This window comes from Passer domesticus, chromosome 2 (genome assembly GCF_036417665.1).
Source record: "Passer domesticus isolate bPasDom1 chromosome 2, bPasDom1.hap1, whole genome shotgun sequence".
In the NCBI taxonomy this organism is placed as follows: Eukaryota; Metazoa; Chordata; class Aves; order Passeriformes; family Passeridae; genus Passer; species Passer domesticus.
Window position 1 is genome coordinate 8,961,005 of NC_087475.1, and position 14,726 is coordinate 8,975,730.

The window sequence follows — 14,726 nt, forward strand, 5'->3', positions numbered from 1 at the left end:
ACAGTAGGAAAAGCAGCTGTGAACTGGCTGTATTCTTTGTGAAACCAAAATAAAACTAAACTTGAGAGGAAAAAAAAACACAAATAACCCTCACCTGAAGGTCTATGATTATAGGGGAATGATTAAGTCTCCGGTAATTTAATCAGTTTAAAGGAAACCGTGTAAGGCTGGAATTGCAGAGGAAAGAAAAGTCCTAAATATACAGGAGTCTTATCAAAGGTGAAGTTTTGGAAGCTGAGGGCTGTAAGTATGAGTTCATCAGGTGACTACATTTAATGTCCTTATTTTATCAAGGAATAGGTTTTTCTCTCTTTTCACTCCTTTTCAAAACCATGAGACTATGAACTTCAAATTCCCAGAGCCTGGAAATATATTATATTGAAACACTGAGTACATCAAAATACTGTATATATCTCTTTTCAAAGTAATTTTTATTTCCACAGAGAAAAACTAATTTCTTTTCCTAACTGTATCCTCTGAGGAATCCAAAATGAAACACAGAGTATGCCTTTTTGGTGTGGCAGACTTTTGAATTTGAAAATGGGGCATTTGCATATGTTTTGTATGGAATACTGCTATGCAAGGTAGTTTTGCTTTTGTTTTGACAATTTATATCCATTCTTTGACATTTATATCCATTCTTCTGACAAAACCACTTCACTTTCACTCATAGTCTCACAGGGACAGACAGTGGATGTGTTCTCAGCAAAATAAACCCGTTCCCCATAAACGCAGAGATTAATGCCCTAATAATTCCAGTGGACTGGTTAAATCACCCTGTGAGCTCTTCAGGGCTGCCACTGAACCTGATGGCCACTGAGCTTTAGTGATGCCCAGTGGAACTGCTCTGCAGTGGGGAATACAGACACAATACTTATATTTCATTTCAGGTAATAGATCAGACATGTTAAACAGCACTGAAAGGCTCAGAGCTCCTTAATGGGTGGTAACTTTTTGCCACAGTGTCAGCATAAATGTAAATGTCTTGTGAAGCATGGAGGAACTGATTTATGAGCAGGTAATAAGTCACTAAAAATATGTTCACAGCAGCAATGCTTTCAACCCTTACCTGCAGCAGTTCTAATAAAACCTGTGACTTTTATGGATCTGTGCCCCTTTCGCTTTAAGTCTCAATCTCAAGTACTTCAAAGGCCTTCAGAGCCCCAGACACATGCCTGTAAATATTTGAAATACCCTCTGGGTCTACTACAGGCATTCTTTTTCTGTTCTTACATTTTCTGAATGAGGTTGGGATGTCGTCTTTCGTTCACAAGAAGCACCAAGGAATCAACACTCCAGTTGTTTTTTAGGGTAAACTACTCAGCCTTGATTATGCAGTCAGTAGTATTTCTGCTAATGACAGCAGGAGTGAAGCAGAGCACTGGGTCTGTAAGGATTTGGGAAAACCCCCTGTCCACTGTAGCAGGTGAGTGCTGTGACTGAGCAGAGGAGCAAAATTCCAGGTAAGAGTGAGTCATAAATATGGACTTGTCCTGGAAGAGCAAGCAGTGAGAGAGAAAAGGGGACTGAAGGTTTGTTTGGGGAGTGGATATTGTAGGAACTTTATCCACAGAATGGGAATGCCTGCAGAATGGCTGGAAGATTTACTTGATTCTATTTATTGCCTTGTTTCTTGTAGTTTATTGTCTGCCTTTTCCCTTTTTTGCTTGCGCAAACAAAGGCCATTCAGAGCACTGTAAACAAAATATCTAATGTCCCTTTACTGCACATTTGGGAAGAAGAAGAAATGAAAACTAGCCTATATCAAGAATATTTGGTTTTGTGTCAGATTTGCTGCAGGGTTGGCATCTGAATGGCAGAGAGGCTCCAGTGACAGCCCTGCATGGCTGGTGGGGCAATGCTTGCAGAGGTTATTACAGGGAAGTGCTTTGGAAGGGCCCTGACCTCATCCTTCCCCTTCCCGAAGGTTTGGCTGCTGGGGTTTACAGCCAGCTTTGCAGTAATGCAGATGAGGGCTGCAAGGTGATCAGAGGAAGGGAGCACCTCTACTACAAGGAAAGGCTGAGAGACCTGGCATTATTCAGCCTGGAAAAGAGAAGGCTCCAGACTGACCTAATTGCAACCTGCCAGTACCTGAACAGGCCCACACAAAATGGAGAGGAACTATTTAGGGGCTTCAAACTGACAGAGAGTAGGTTTAGATGATATCAGGAAAAAAAATATTTACTGTGAAGATGGTGAGGCACTGGCAGAGGTTGCCCAGAGAAGTTGTGGATGCCCCATCCCTGGCTGTGTTCAAGGCCAGGCTGGATGGTGTGACATTCACATTCCCTGAACCTGATTCCTTCACCCAGAGTTTTTCTCCTGGGAAACTGAAAGACAACAAGAGGCCTCAGAGAAAAGGAAAACAATTCTTATCTCATTTGCTTCTCCTGTGTTGTGCTCCTGTGGAATGTGTTTGGAGATTGTTTACCCACAGGTGATTGTTTCATTGGACTCTGGTGTGAATTATTTTGACTCACTGGCCAATCAGGGCCAAGCTGTGTTGGGACTCTGGAAAGAGTCATGAGTTTTCATTATTATCCTTTTAGCATTCAGTAAGTATCCCTTCTGTATTCTTTAGTATAGTATATTATTCTTTAATATAATATAGTACAATAAAGTAATAAATTAGCCTTCTGATAAGATGGAGTCATCCTCATCATTCCTTCCTTCGTTGGTGGCCCCGCATTTACAATAGGATGGGACTCTGAACAACCTGGTCTAGTGAAAAGTGTCCTTGTCCATGACAGGGGGTTTGGAACAAGATGATATTTAAAGTCTCTTCGAACCCAAAATATTCTATGATTCTGTTGTTGCAGCTTACTTTGATTCTGGCAGATTTATGTATCTAGCAGAGAGTGAGAGTTAAATACTTTCAGACCTCAAGGGACTGGAATTTTTACTTTTTACTATCAACACCATATGTCTTCCATTTCAGTAGTAAAAAAACAAGGAAGGAAAATTTAAAATGTTCAAAGGTTTGATCATTTTTCTTTAATTTTTGTTGGATTTCATCACAGAGAACAGCAACACAGTTCTTAAACAGTCTCTCCCACTGACTGAGAACTGTGGTATTCAGCAAAGGCAATGGAACTCATCTGCCTGATTGCACATTTGAATTGAGCCTGATGACCTTGACACTGCCTATCTTTCACCAGAACAAAAAGGACCACTGGGACACTGCTAACCTTCCCACAGCTGGGCCTGGCTGACTCAACCCCAGGCTGCAAAAGGGCTGCCTAGAAAGCAGGATAATGCTAAGCCTGGATGAAGCTTTAGTAGCTGGAATGCTATGGAAAACAGCAGGAGCACCTGCAAAACATGACCTCATGTCCTGCCAGCTTTCTTCAACATCAGAGGCAGTCCACTGCAGAAAAACTCTGAGCTCAGGTCCTCCCTGCCCCAGCCATGGAGACAGGCTGCTACCCACCCCTGCCTGTGAGGACAGGCATGACTGACATCCTCCAGGGACACCAGTGGGAGAAGGGAGCCACAGCCCAGCCTCCTCAGCAGTCCTGGCAGCTGGGAAGGAGGGTGCAGCAACTCAAACTGGCTACAAAGTGTGGGTCCAGTTTCATGTTGTTGAAATGGGGGGACCAGAAAAGGCCTCGGTGCCACCCTGTCACTGCTACAGCGGGCCAAGGCCCACCAGCAGCTGGCCTAACAAACATAAATTATGTCTTTGCTTTTTGATTTTGCTCCAAGAGCAGCAGAACCAGAAGGTTTGAGTCTTGTTACAATATATGTGCTGTCATCAGTGGAATTACATGACTACTGAGGTTCATAAAATTGTTCCATTTGTAAATGTAACTCTAATTAACACTCTATATGCCAAAATAATTCTGTCTGGGAAGTGTAGAATAGCTTGAGAGAATGGAATAAAGGTTTAGTGAGCTAAAGATTCTGTGAGCTGATCTGTAAATATTTAAGTAATTTAAGCTGATATTTTCTTTCTAGAAAATATCAGCTTCCAAAATTCTGTAAGACAGGTGTCAGCCCAATCAACAACCAAATGCAGCTATCAATCAAGTGACATTTTACCAACCTTGCTGTATCTCTGAGACTTTCGTTAATGCCCAGATGTATATCTTGTGTTGTAAGGAAGGAAGCATGTCCTCCAAGGAGAGAAAATCCTAGTCAGGAAAAATTTTAAGAAAAAGAGAAATTAAACACCAGCACCTCATATTTCCAGCCAAGATTCAAAATCTTCTTGATATAAAATACATCTGCAAAAATAAAAGTAGAACTCATCAGGATATCAAAATGTTACAATGATTAGCATTTGACACACAAAATTTCAAATAAATGTGCTTTGGAATAAACCCACTCAAATGTATTTGTTGCTGAAATCCTTAGCCATGAGTTCTGATCTGTGATCACAGGAACAGTGATTCAAGTTCCAGGGCTACACATTACCACAAACATCACTGTTGCTCCTGTTAAAAGCCAGGTAATCCATGCATCATGCTGCATTTCTGCTTCATGGGATTTTGCATCCTGGAAGAACCACCCAAGTCACCTGGTGCACGTCCACATCCTTGCAAGGAACAACACTGCCTTTCATGTAAAGTCACTCAGACAGAAAACCCTCCTCACACACTGTAACAAACTTGAATTTGGTCTCAAATGACCAAGTGCCTTAAAAATTATAGTGTGAGAGAGAGAAGAGGAAAGGTCTCAGGCCCTGCCATCATCCCTCTACCTTGCAATAATTAGGAATTTGCATGGAGGTCCAAAGAACTGGATGGATTAGGTATGAAGAGTAAAATCCATTCCTGAGCAGGAATCCATGGAAAAACTTGAGCATCATTTAAGAATAGAAAACATTTTGGGGAACTTCAGAGGTGTCTGAACAGTATTTTGGATGAAGACAAATTGCATGGTAAAGGCAACTCTCAGGTTCTCTGCTGCTTTATTTTAATTGCACCATTGTAGAAAGTTATCACAAGCAACCATCTGACACAGACAGGGAAGAAAATATCTTTTCACCAACATCTGAGTCTCTCTGTCTTTGCCTGGTTTAAGTCTGAGGCCTCTTTCTACTGAATCTGAGTGTGAAATCCCTCATGGCCACACATTGAGAGGATGGGGCCTGATGAGGCTGTTTCATGTCACTCCCTTCCAGTACTGAGATTTTCTGCAGGCAGATCCTGCCCTGTCACAAGCATTTCTGATGGAGGAAATTTCCAGAGAATCTTAGTATGGACAAACCAGCCTTGTTGAGACAACACTGTGGGGGCGTGAGTCTTTTATTGTAACAAAGATCTAGTAAGAATCCCATCTTTATATTTATATTGCCAGGAAGAGAAAGGCTGCACACAGCACAGAAGAGTAGAGACCCCCACTTTGTTTACCAAACTGTGATATCATGGAGATGCTGACGAATTTCGTGTTGTTAGAGAAAAAAAAAATTAAAAAGAGAGAAAAAAAGAGTGGAAAGGGAAGAAAAAACTATAAGAAAAGGTCAAAAGCTGCTGAAGCTGGCTGTATCCATTAGATGGCACTGCTGACAGATTCAGCACTGCAGCTTCAGCACGGTGGTTTTACAGGTCTGCCATGGATTAAAAACTTCGTCCCACAGCTACTCTTTAAAAGAGGATTAATCCAGGACTGAACACTGAAACCTTTCACAGATAAAACCAACAGGTACAGGCAGCAGGTGTGGGCCCCACAACTGGACTTCTTACACGGAGAAACCCTTATTAACTTCCATCTCTTGCCAGCAGCAGGGTTGAGGTGAGGTTTTCTGCTTTTCATCAGTTCAGCCAGCCTCTGGAGTTTAAAATACAATAGATAAAAACAATATTGGCAAATCATTGCTTTTGGACTGCATCAATTTCCTTAAATGTCAGATTAAAACTAATGATGCTCCAGGTTCTACCTGATGGGCAAATTTCTGCTCCCCTAGCCAGTGTATACTCATTTCATTAAATGGGCCCTTTTAAATTGCTTGTTGTTTTCATTAAGGATTGCTCCAAATCTCAACAATACTACAAAAGCAAACTTTTAAGGATGAAGCACCATTTCTTATACTATTACTTTTTTCACCTCCCCTCTGCAACTCACACACAAACACTGCATTTAAAGGAGAGTGTATACAAACTACACATCACAGCCTGTTTATTCAGTGCCAATTTTTAAGTCAAGACCTCAAGGATAAACTGTTGTTGGCAGCAACTTTTCCTTCCTAAATTCTTCTGGATTTTTTTTGGAGTCATATACAATTATGTTATTTATTCCTGCAAGTTCCACACAATACAGCAGCTCTGCATTTTAGGATTCTAAATGCATATACATTTTGGTAGATGATTCACAGTCCAGGCAGGCTCCAATGGACATGTTCTGTTTTCTAGAAATAATGTCCAAGTAAAACAATGGGAATCTGAACATCTGAGCATTTATTCAGAATTTCCAGATGTCAGGCAGCCCAGTCAGAGCTGCCACCTGGAGTCTGTGTACATAGCACAGAGCCCTGATGTGTTGAGCTTTCTGCTCATGAACTGGCCATCTGTGCAGGGCCTGGGAACATCTTTCCATACAAAACTTTCCAGCTGGAAATACAGGATACAGGAGCTCTGTGCTCTAGCTTTGTATATAGCTGCAGAGAGAGAACTTTTTTCAGATTCTTTCATCCAGACTACCAGTAGAAAGCAAAAAAAAAAAAAAAAAAAAAAAAAAAAAAAAAAAAAAAAAAGGATGACTTTTGAAGGTATGCAGGCACCAATTCAGCAAATAAACATCAGAGTGCTGTGTGAACTGGGAGATCTAATCCTTTGTTGTCACAACCTGGTCACATACTAAATATTTATATGAATTGTGATATCTTCAATAAACTACTACATGTTCATACTGCAAATCCAGACTAGATTATTACCTCATGTACACACTTCTCACTACTGTTAGTTTTCAAAATACACAGTTTCACGCCTCAGGCTGTGGCACATTATTGACCCCACTTATGCAGACTCTTTCAGACAGGACATGACTGAAAGCTTCATGCCAGGCTGTCCCTGCTGCATGGGGCAAGGGGGCCAAAATGAATCCTGTAGTTCACAGGTTGGCTACACAGTTCTGGAGCTGTCACCAGGAGACACATACAGCCATCTTCTCAGACTCAAAGGAAGGATCTTTTTCAGAATTTCAAGACATATGGATTTGCATTTATTAATTTCCTCATTGCCTGCCCAGACTTACAAAATAGAAAGTATTTTTCCATTTAGACTGATAATAAAGAACTCTCCTAGGCAGCAATTGCAGAACATTCTTAAAGCAGAAGCTAAAAACTGATAAGCAGTTTTTAAAAATTCTTTTTAAGCTACCCTTTTAAGTGAAGGGTAAACTGAGAGTGCATTTGGGTCCTCTGTAATGAGGCCAAGCTAAATAATACTTAAATACTTGAAAAGAAAACAGACTCTGTACCATATAATACAATCCCCACTACTTTAGTTCATGTGCTACGATGCAATTATTTCTGTGACTCTGTGTAGCAGTCTTCAGGCATGGCCATCATGTTCCTCTCACCCCACTGTGTAGGAGGAGTGAGTTGGGAGTAATTTCACTAAAGCCAATGGCACTGAACCCCGATAAGGCTGTTAATATTTTGTATATTCCAGTGCACAACAAGAGAAGGTAGGCTGAGCTTTCCTACCTGCACTGCTTCCTCTCTATTTCTGCCCTGTGAAATATTGTCTGCATTCAGTGTCTGTGAAATGGTTGGATTTATTTATGACTTATTCACTACAACATAACTGCAGCTGTATATTTTAAGAGCAACAGTGACAATCAGATTATTTTACACCAAAGCTATAACAAAACAGGGCATTCAACTTGTGCCATGCCTGAGGATGTTTATTTTACCAGTAATATATGACCATGTGAATAGTTCTGTTTTCAAAAAGTACACAAAATTTTATGCAGAATGGGTATGGGATTCTGACTGTGAAGAGCTGACATTTTCCAGTGTAATAGCAGATATGTCACATTTTCTAATAAAATAGCCAGTGATAGAAATAAATCTCCTAGGCTTACAGAACTGGATTTACTTTGCCACTACTCTATGGAAGTTACTTCTAGTTCTGCATTAAACCTACAACATCACTACTTATCTTAGAAATGGTAAAATTATATGGGTTTCAGAAATACACATTAGGACAAGATTAAAGAGGCAATGAATTATACCCCAACGAGAGGTATATTATTCAGTACAATTGCAATGTCATTAGAATAAAACAGAGAAACAGGATGTTGGAAAACATTAAATATCAACTGATCTATTACAATGCATAATAAATTAATGTTTTGATAATCTTCAATTGTTCTGGACATCTGGGAGAAATGCAAAAAGATCACCCCTAAGTTCAAGAAGGACAATAAGGAGGACCCAGGGAATACAGGCTAAGCTGCCTCACCTCAATCCATGGGAAAATGATGAAGCAGCTAATCCTGGAAACCCTTTCCAGGCAGATTAAGGATAAGAAAACTGTCAGAAATAGTCAGCATGGTTTCACCAAGAGGAAGTCATTCTTGGCAGCTTGATCAACCTCTGTGATTCTGTGACTGGCCTGGTAGATGAGGGGAGGGCAGTGGGTTTTGTCTGCCAGGACTCCATTGTGTCCATTGACAGTGTCTCCCATGAGATCCTCCTAGCCAAGCTGAGGATGCCTGGCTGGATGAGCAGAGCTTGGAATGAGTTCAGAACTGTCCAAATGGCCAGGCCTGAGAGTGATGACCACCAGAAAAAAAGTCCAGTTTGGGCCAGTGACCAGCAGGACCCTCAGGGTCCATTTGTGTCCAGTCCTGTTTAACACCTGTGTTAAGGGTCTCAATGACCGAGTGTGGTTTCAGCAATTCTGCTGTTGACACAAAACTAGGAGGAGTGGCTGGTACATCATAGGGTCATACTGCTGTCCAGAGGGATCTTGGCAGGCTGGAAAAATGGTCTGACAGAAGCCCCATGAAGTTCAGCAAGGAGAGATGCAAAGTCCTGAGGAAGAACAGCCCCTGCACCAGGATGTGATGGGGGCCTCCCATCTGGGGAGCAGCTTGGCAGAAAATGTCCTGGGTGTCCTGGTAGACAGCAAATTGAACATGATCCAGCAGTGTGTGTACCTTTCCAGCAAGGGTGGTGAATGGTGCCCTGGACTGCACCAGACAAATACTGTCAGGAGGTGGAGGGAGGTGATCCTTCCTCTTTATACAGCACTGGTGACCTCGAGAGTCTGGATTAGGGGTCCTCAGTATGAGAAACATGGACATATGGGATACAGTTGGGATGTCCTTGCTAACAAAGGCTCACAAAGATGGCTGAGGGACTGAAGCATATTTCATATGAGAAGAAAAGCTGTGAGAGCTTGGATAGCACAGCCCAGAGAACAGAAGGCTCAGGGGAAATATTGCTAAGGTATATAAACACCTGAAGGGAGGAGGCAAAGAAGACAGAGCCAGGTGTTTTTCAACAGTGCAATGGGCACAGTCTTGGAAGACCCCTCTGAATAGTAAATTCTATTTACTGAAAAGCTGATTGAGCAATGGCATAGATTGCCACAGAAGATTGTGTCATTTTCATCCTTGGAGATATTCAAAAGGCTTCTGAACATGGTCCTGGACAACTGGCTCTAGAAGACCCTGCTTGAGCAGGGGATTGGACCAGATGACCTTCAGAGATTACTTTGAACTTCAACCACTCTCTTTATTTCTTTTTCAATTATGTCATTCTTTATAGGCATAAGGACAGTAGGAATTCTGAAAACTCTTCCACGGTGTTAATATATCCAAACAAACTCCTAGACCCTGCACAGGGAAGTTTTTGTAATCAGTGTTTTCCAAGTCTCTCCTCTGTAATGAAATGCACTGATTTAGCTGTTCCTGAGAGTTGCAAAATTTGTTTAGCTTAATCTCATCCCCAAGACCTTGCCCTACAAGTGACCTCTCTCAAGTTATTGAAGGGGCAACTCTTGGGAAGAGCTATTTGAGATGACTCAGGAACTTTATAAATAAACACTTCAATCCACTGCAATTGTCCACTTTTACTAGACATTAGAAAATTGGTATTAAATTATCTTGTTTAGCTAAAAGGAACACATGTGGCTCCACATTTGTTTTGAGTTAGAAATTCCAAGGAGGGACTCATTTATGTTAAAAAAGCAGCTGAAATGTATAGAGTTTTTGTGGAAAGAAATAACTTAAGTCTGCCTTTGAAGCAAAGTCTTAGGCTTAACAGACTTAAGACCAATTAACAGAAGGTGTGAAGTTAATGCACAGAAGCTAAACTGCATTAAACTCTCTTGTGGAAGCTCTCATTCAGAAATAAATTTGTTTTATTTCACTGGAGCTTAATTCTCCCTTGGATGAATTTATGTGCATTAACTCCCATCCTTAAGTTAATTCATTTGAACTTTCCTGAGCTTCCTCCTTCCATAAGCCTACAAAAGCCAAGGACTAAGCAGTGTTTCCCTCAGAATACAGAAGCATGAAGGATAAACAGATCCAGAGAATTCATTACCTGGCCATATACCAGGATGGCAGGAAACATGAAACTGGACTGAAAACTCAGGAATTAAAAGGTGGGTGGTCTTCACAGAGACGGAATGCACATTAGTAAGTCCTCATTATCAGGAGAAAACAGAAAGCAACAACAAGTCTGCTTAAAGAGCAGGAGCAGCAGGCAAATGGCTGTGCCAGACAATACAAAGGCAAATTCAGAAATGCTTGGAGTTAATGTATCTGCTTCTTCCTTCCATTATTTTTACCTTCTCTCTTACAACTTGTAAAGAAATGTGAATACTCAACAGGTTTCCTATTCCTTCACTAGGGAGAAGTGAGGGATGCTGGGTCAACTTAAATGAAAGAAGAGCAAGTTCTTCCTTGATGCATCACCAGTTCAGAGTTATTTCTTGCTATGAATGATTAATTGATGAGTTATTTATTTCTGCAGTGTCTTTGAATTCAGAACAATTACCATGCAAATAAAGATACCACAGGTACATGTTTCAGTGTTTGCAGGACTGTAACCTAAAAGAAAAATGTTCCAGTGCATGATATGATTAGGCTAATATCCTTGAGTCTCCATCAAGTTATCTTCTCCTGTAGGTAATCATGTTAATTTTTCCCCTGAATTTATATCAAGGCATTACTGTGATTCCCAGCCTAAGCACATACTTTGAAATGTAACAATGGTAATGCGTATTACATTAGAAAAATATTTATTAGAGCTTGCACAAAATTAAATTTGTGATGCTTACTGAAGTAGATGTTAGGAAATGTACATCTTGCCAGTACAGCTGGGAGCTTACAATAGAAATACTTCTGCCTGTTACTTTATTTCTGATCTACCATGTTTTGGAAGATTTGGACAAAATTTCAGTGACCAAAGCCATGTGCTTGTGAAATTAATATGCAAGGTGAAACACAAACAGCCACCATTCTTTTCTTATTTTTGCTTTCAAAGTTTAGGTTTCTCCTGAGTACAAATGCTAAATGCAAAATTATGCAGTGTCTTTCAGTACCTATTCAATATATACAGTTTCATATAAAGTCTTACTGTGTCATTGCTCAGACCTACCTGTTTCTGCAGATAATCTTGTTCTTGTGCTTCTCTTTTCAAAAATCATGGCCAAAGATTTGCCTTGCATCAAAGGCAAATACTGAAACATGAAAATGAAGTTATTTCAATTTTATAATCATTATACTCTTTAAAGTATGAAATACTTCTTGCACATTTTAATTCATGGTTAGAAAAGTTGCAAAAGTGGGGTTTCTTACCTGTGCTTTTGTTCTCCTGCTCTTCAATAAATTTATTAGCAGTGGAAAGGTTAAAGGCAAAGAAGTAATTCTAGACCCAAAAGCAACTGCATTTTGGCACTCAATTTGAGCCAGCATTAAGGAGAACTCAGATACTAATTTAATCCCATGCGGGGAAGTGTCTTGTGTTTCCTACATTTAGTGCTGCCTGTACACCCTGTGTGGATGGATGGGGTTAGCTGACAACAGGGAGCTAGCTGCACAAACCTGTTTAACCTTTCCACTCACAAAGTCCTCTGAAGTGTTTAAAGAATATCTCTGGACACTTTGCAGGAAGGCTTTTTGATTTGCAGCACATGATTTACAGTTTTAAGAGCTCAGGAGATTTTGTTTAGGACAAGACAGCTGAAAGGCTTTTTCACAGTGCCCTTCAGAACAGTATTTATTTCAACATCTGAGGGACCTAAATGACAGTTAAATCATTTTACCTCTCCTTCATGCTTTATCCTTTGTTTCAAATCTGATGCCATCCACAGCAAATACTTCAGCTCATCAGCTGTGTAGTTCTGTAGAGTAAGGAGGTCCCGACCTCTCAGATCAACATTCATTTGAGCTGGTGCCCCATACCTGTGTCAATACAGCAAAAAATGTATAATTTTTTGCCCTTCAATGCTAAATTGTATATGTGCTGAAGTCACTGGTCAAGCACCTGAAATCTCTCCCACTCCCCTCACATGACCCAGCTGGATCATCCTGATAGATTGTGTTAATTAGTTTAAATAACTCCTGTCAGACAGGCACCACATGCCACTATGCACTATATCGATGGCCACTGTAACAATGTTTCAAATTGTATTATAAAATATACTTTAGATGTAATTTCTTCTGTCTTCTGAGATGCATATGGCAACTGCATATGCTGCCTGTCAAATAAAGCCATTCAGAACCTGGAAAAATGACTTATGTGTGGACCCCAGAGCTGCCCTTTCTGGGAACAGAACAACAGAAATGGATCTTGGTGCTGTTTCTCCCTTCTTTTTGCTGTGTGTATGAGTAGACACTTGCCACATTTCAACCCCACTCTCACAAAAGGTGGCATTTCTATAAATGTGTATGAGATCTCTTCATTACACTGGGGAAAAGGGTAAAAACAGCCCAATAAAACAGCCTTACTGTATCACACAAGAGACATTCTGGACATGTGGTGTTTATTCAGTGTATTCTGGCCTCTATCCAGATTTAGGACTTCAGAATCACATGAAATTGGATGTTGGTAATCACTCACAGAAGTTACATGATCAAATTTCCTCTAGATTAATTGAGGCATCTTAATGAAAATCTTGTCCAAACCCAGGTTTCACAGACTAAAGGTTAACAGGGAGGTGTGGCAGATCAGGCTTTTTCTGGCTCTGTGCTTACAGCCCTCCTTAGCACTACACAGCCCACACTGTGCTCTTGCTAATGTTTTGTAGGGTATGAGCTAAACATGTAGTTTATTTAAAATCAACATTTTTAGACTGATCTAATGAAATGGAGACCCAAGCAGTGCAAAGAAGTGGACTGAGTGCAGCTAATACTTTTCTATTTCCAATTGTATTTGTGTTTTATATTTGCCTTTAGCTCACCATTGAGACTAGGCTCAGATGCAGCAACTGCTAATTGCCAAGCCCTGAAGTCCACAGCTAGGAAAATATGCCCAGATATAGCCCCGTGAGGCTTTGGACACAATCCCACATGACAGCCTGAGCCCCACAGTGCAGAGCCCTGGCTTTGGAGGGTGGGCTAAACAGGGCACAAAGCATTGGACAGAAGGACACAGCCAGGGACTTGTGGGCAGAGGCTCTGTGTGCAGCTGCAGACCAGGGATGAGGGCTGTCCCTCGGGGCTCTTGTTCCACTTGGGTTTAAGTCATTTCAGAGCTTTCCAAATTTTTTATTTCTGTCCCATTCCCTTTCAGTAGGTTCTGCTTTGCTTTTCAGAGTGACACCTTCCCAGCTTAGTGCTCTTTGTGTCCTCCTTTCTCTTCTGCCTTTCTTTGCCTGCTCTGTTTCTTTCCTAGTGTCCATGTGTACCTGTGGCCGCTCAGCCAAAGACTCTCACCACATAATTTTTCCCAGTCCATGTGCTAAACCAGCCCTGGATTAAGGCATGAAGGCTGGCAGTGAAATGTCATTTTAAGATCTTGTTCCTCTTGGGTTTCAGCCCTTTCAGAGCTTTGACTTAGAGGGCAGGAACATCTTTTCCTTGCTGGAAACTGGAATTCCAGACCATTGCAGTGTGTGCCATGGTCTGGAATTCCCCATCCCCCATCACAGAGGGGAATTACTGAGGCTCCTGGGGTGCTGTTTCTGCTGTGCCTCCCAAGGGAGCTGTGCAGGTGCAGGTGACAAGCTCCCAAAGTCGTGTGGGCTCCCAGAGCAGATAGCAAATGTTTGTCTGCTGGACATTTTCAATTACACTCACAGCTCAAAACAGAGGGAAGAAGAAAATGGAAGCGAGTGTAGGGGCATTCATGGGTCAGGTAATTTCTACCACACCATGAAAAACAGCCCACCAATATAAGCTACTGAAATCCACTCTTAAATACCAAGAGTTTAAATATCAACCGTTTATAATTATGGGATTGGATTTAATTTTCATTGTGTATATTCTAAAGGAAAATAGTTGTATAACTGAGACTTCTTTAATTACTTTAATTTTTCATTACAGGGATTTACTTTTTTAACTTTTTTTGTGGGGAAAAAACCCCAAACTTTTCCTGCTTTAAAATCTGTGCAATTGCTTGCTACTCCCTACTCTCCTTTGCCTCCTTGTTTCCAGAACAGCTTTGGGGATGCTCCTTGTTTTGTCATTTCAGCCTGCAATTCCTTCCAGGGATTTAGAGATTATCTAATCTCAACTTGCCAAACAACAACTTCTGTTCATTGCTCTCCTTTCACCATCTGGCATGATTGAGAAGTGGACTGAGAAATATTCATCACTAA

At 40.9% G+C, this 14,726-nt stretch overlaps 1 protein-coding gene across 1 annotated transcript in view; it reads right to left on the reverse strand.

The window, feature by feature from the left end:
• Positions 1–14,726, reverse strand: part of OTC (ornithine transcarbamylase) — a 31,415-nt gene that overhangs the window by 15,006 nt on the left and 1,683 nt on the right. Inside the window, exons 2-4 of the mRNA XM_064411265.1 lie at positions 12,231–12,369; positions 11,564–11,645; positions 4,049–4,136 (exon numbers count right to left, since the gene is read on the reverse strand). Coding sequence (XP_064267335.1) covers positions 4,049–4,136; positions 11,564–11,645; positions 12,231–12,369 — 309 coding nt within the window. The remainder of the gene's footprint in view (positions 1–4,048; positions 4,137–11,563; positions 11,646–12,230; positions 12,370–14,726) is intronic.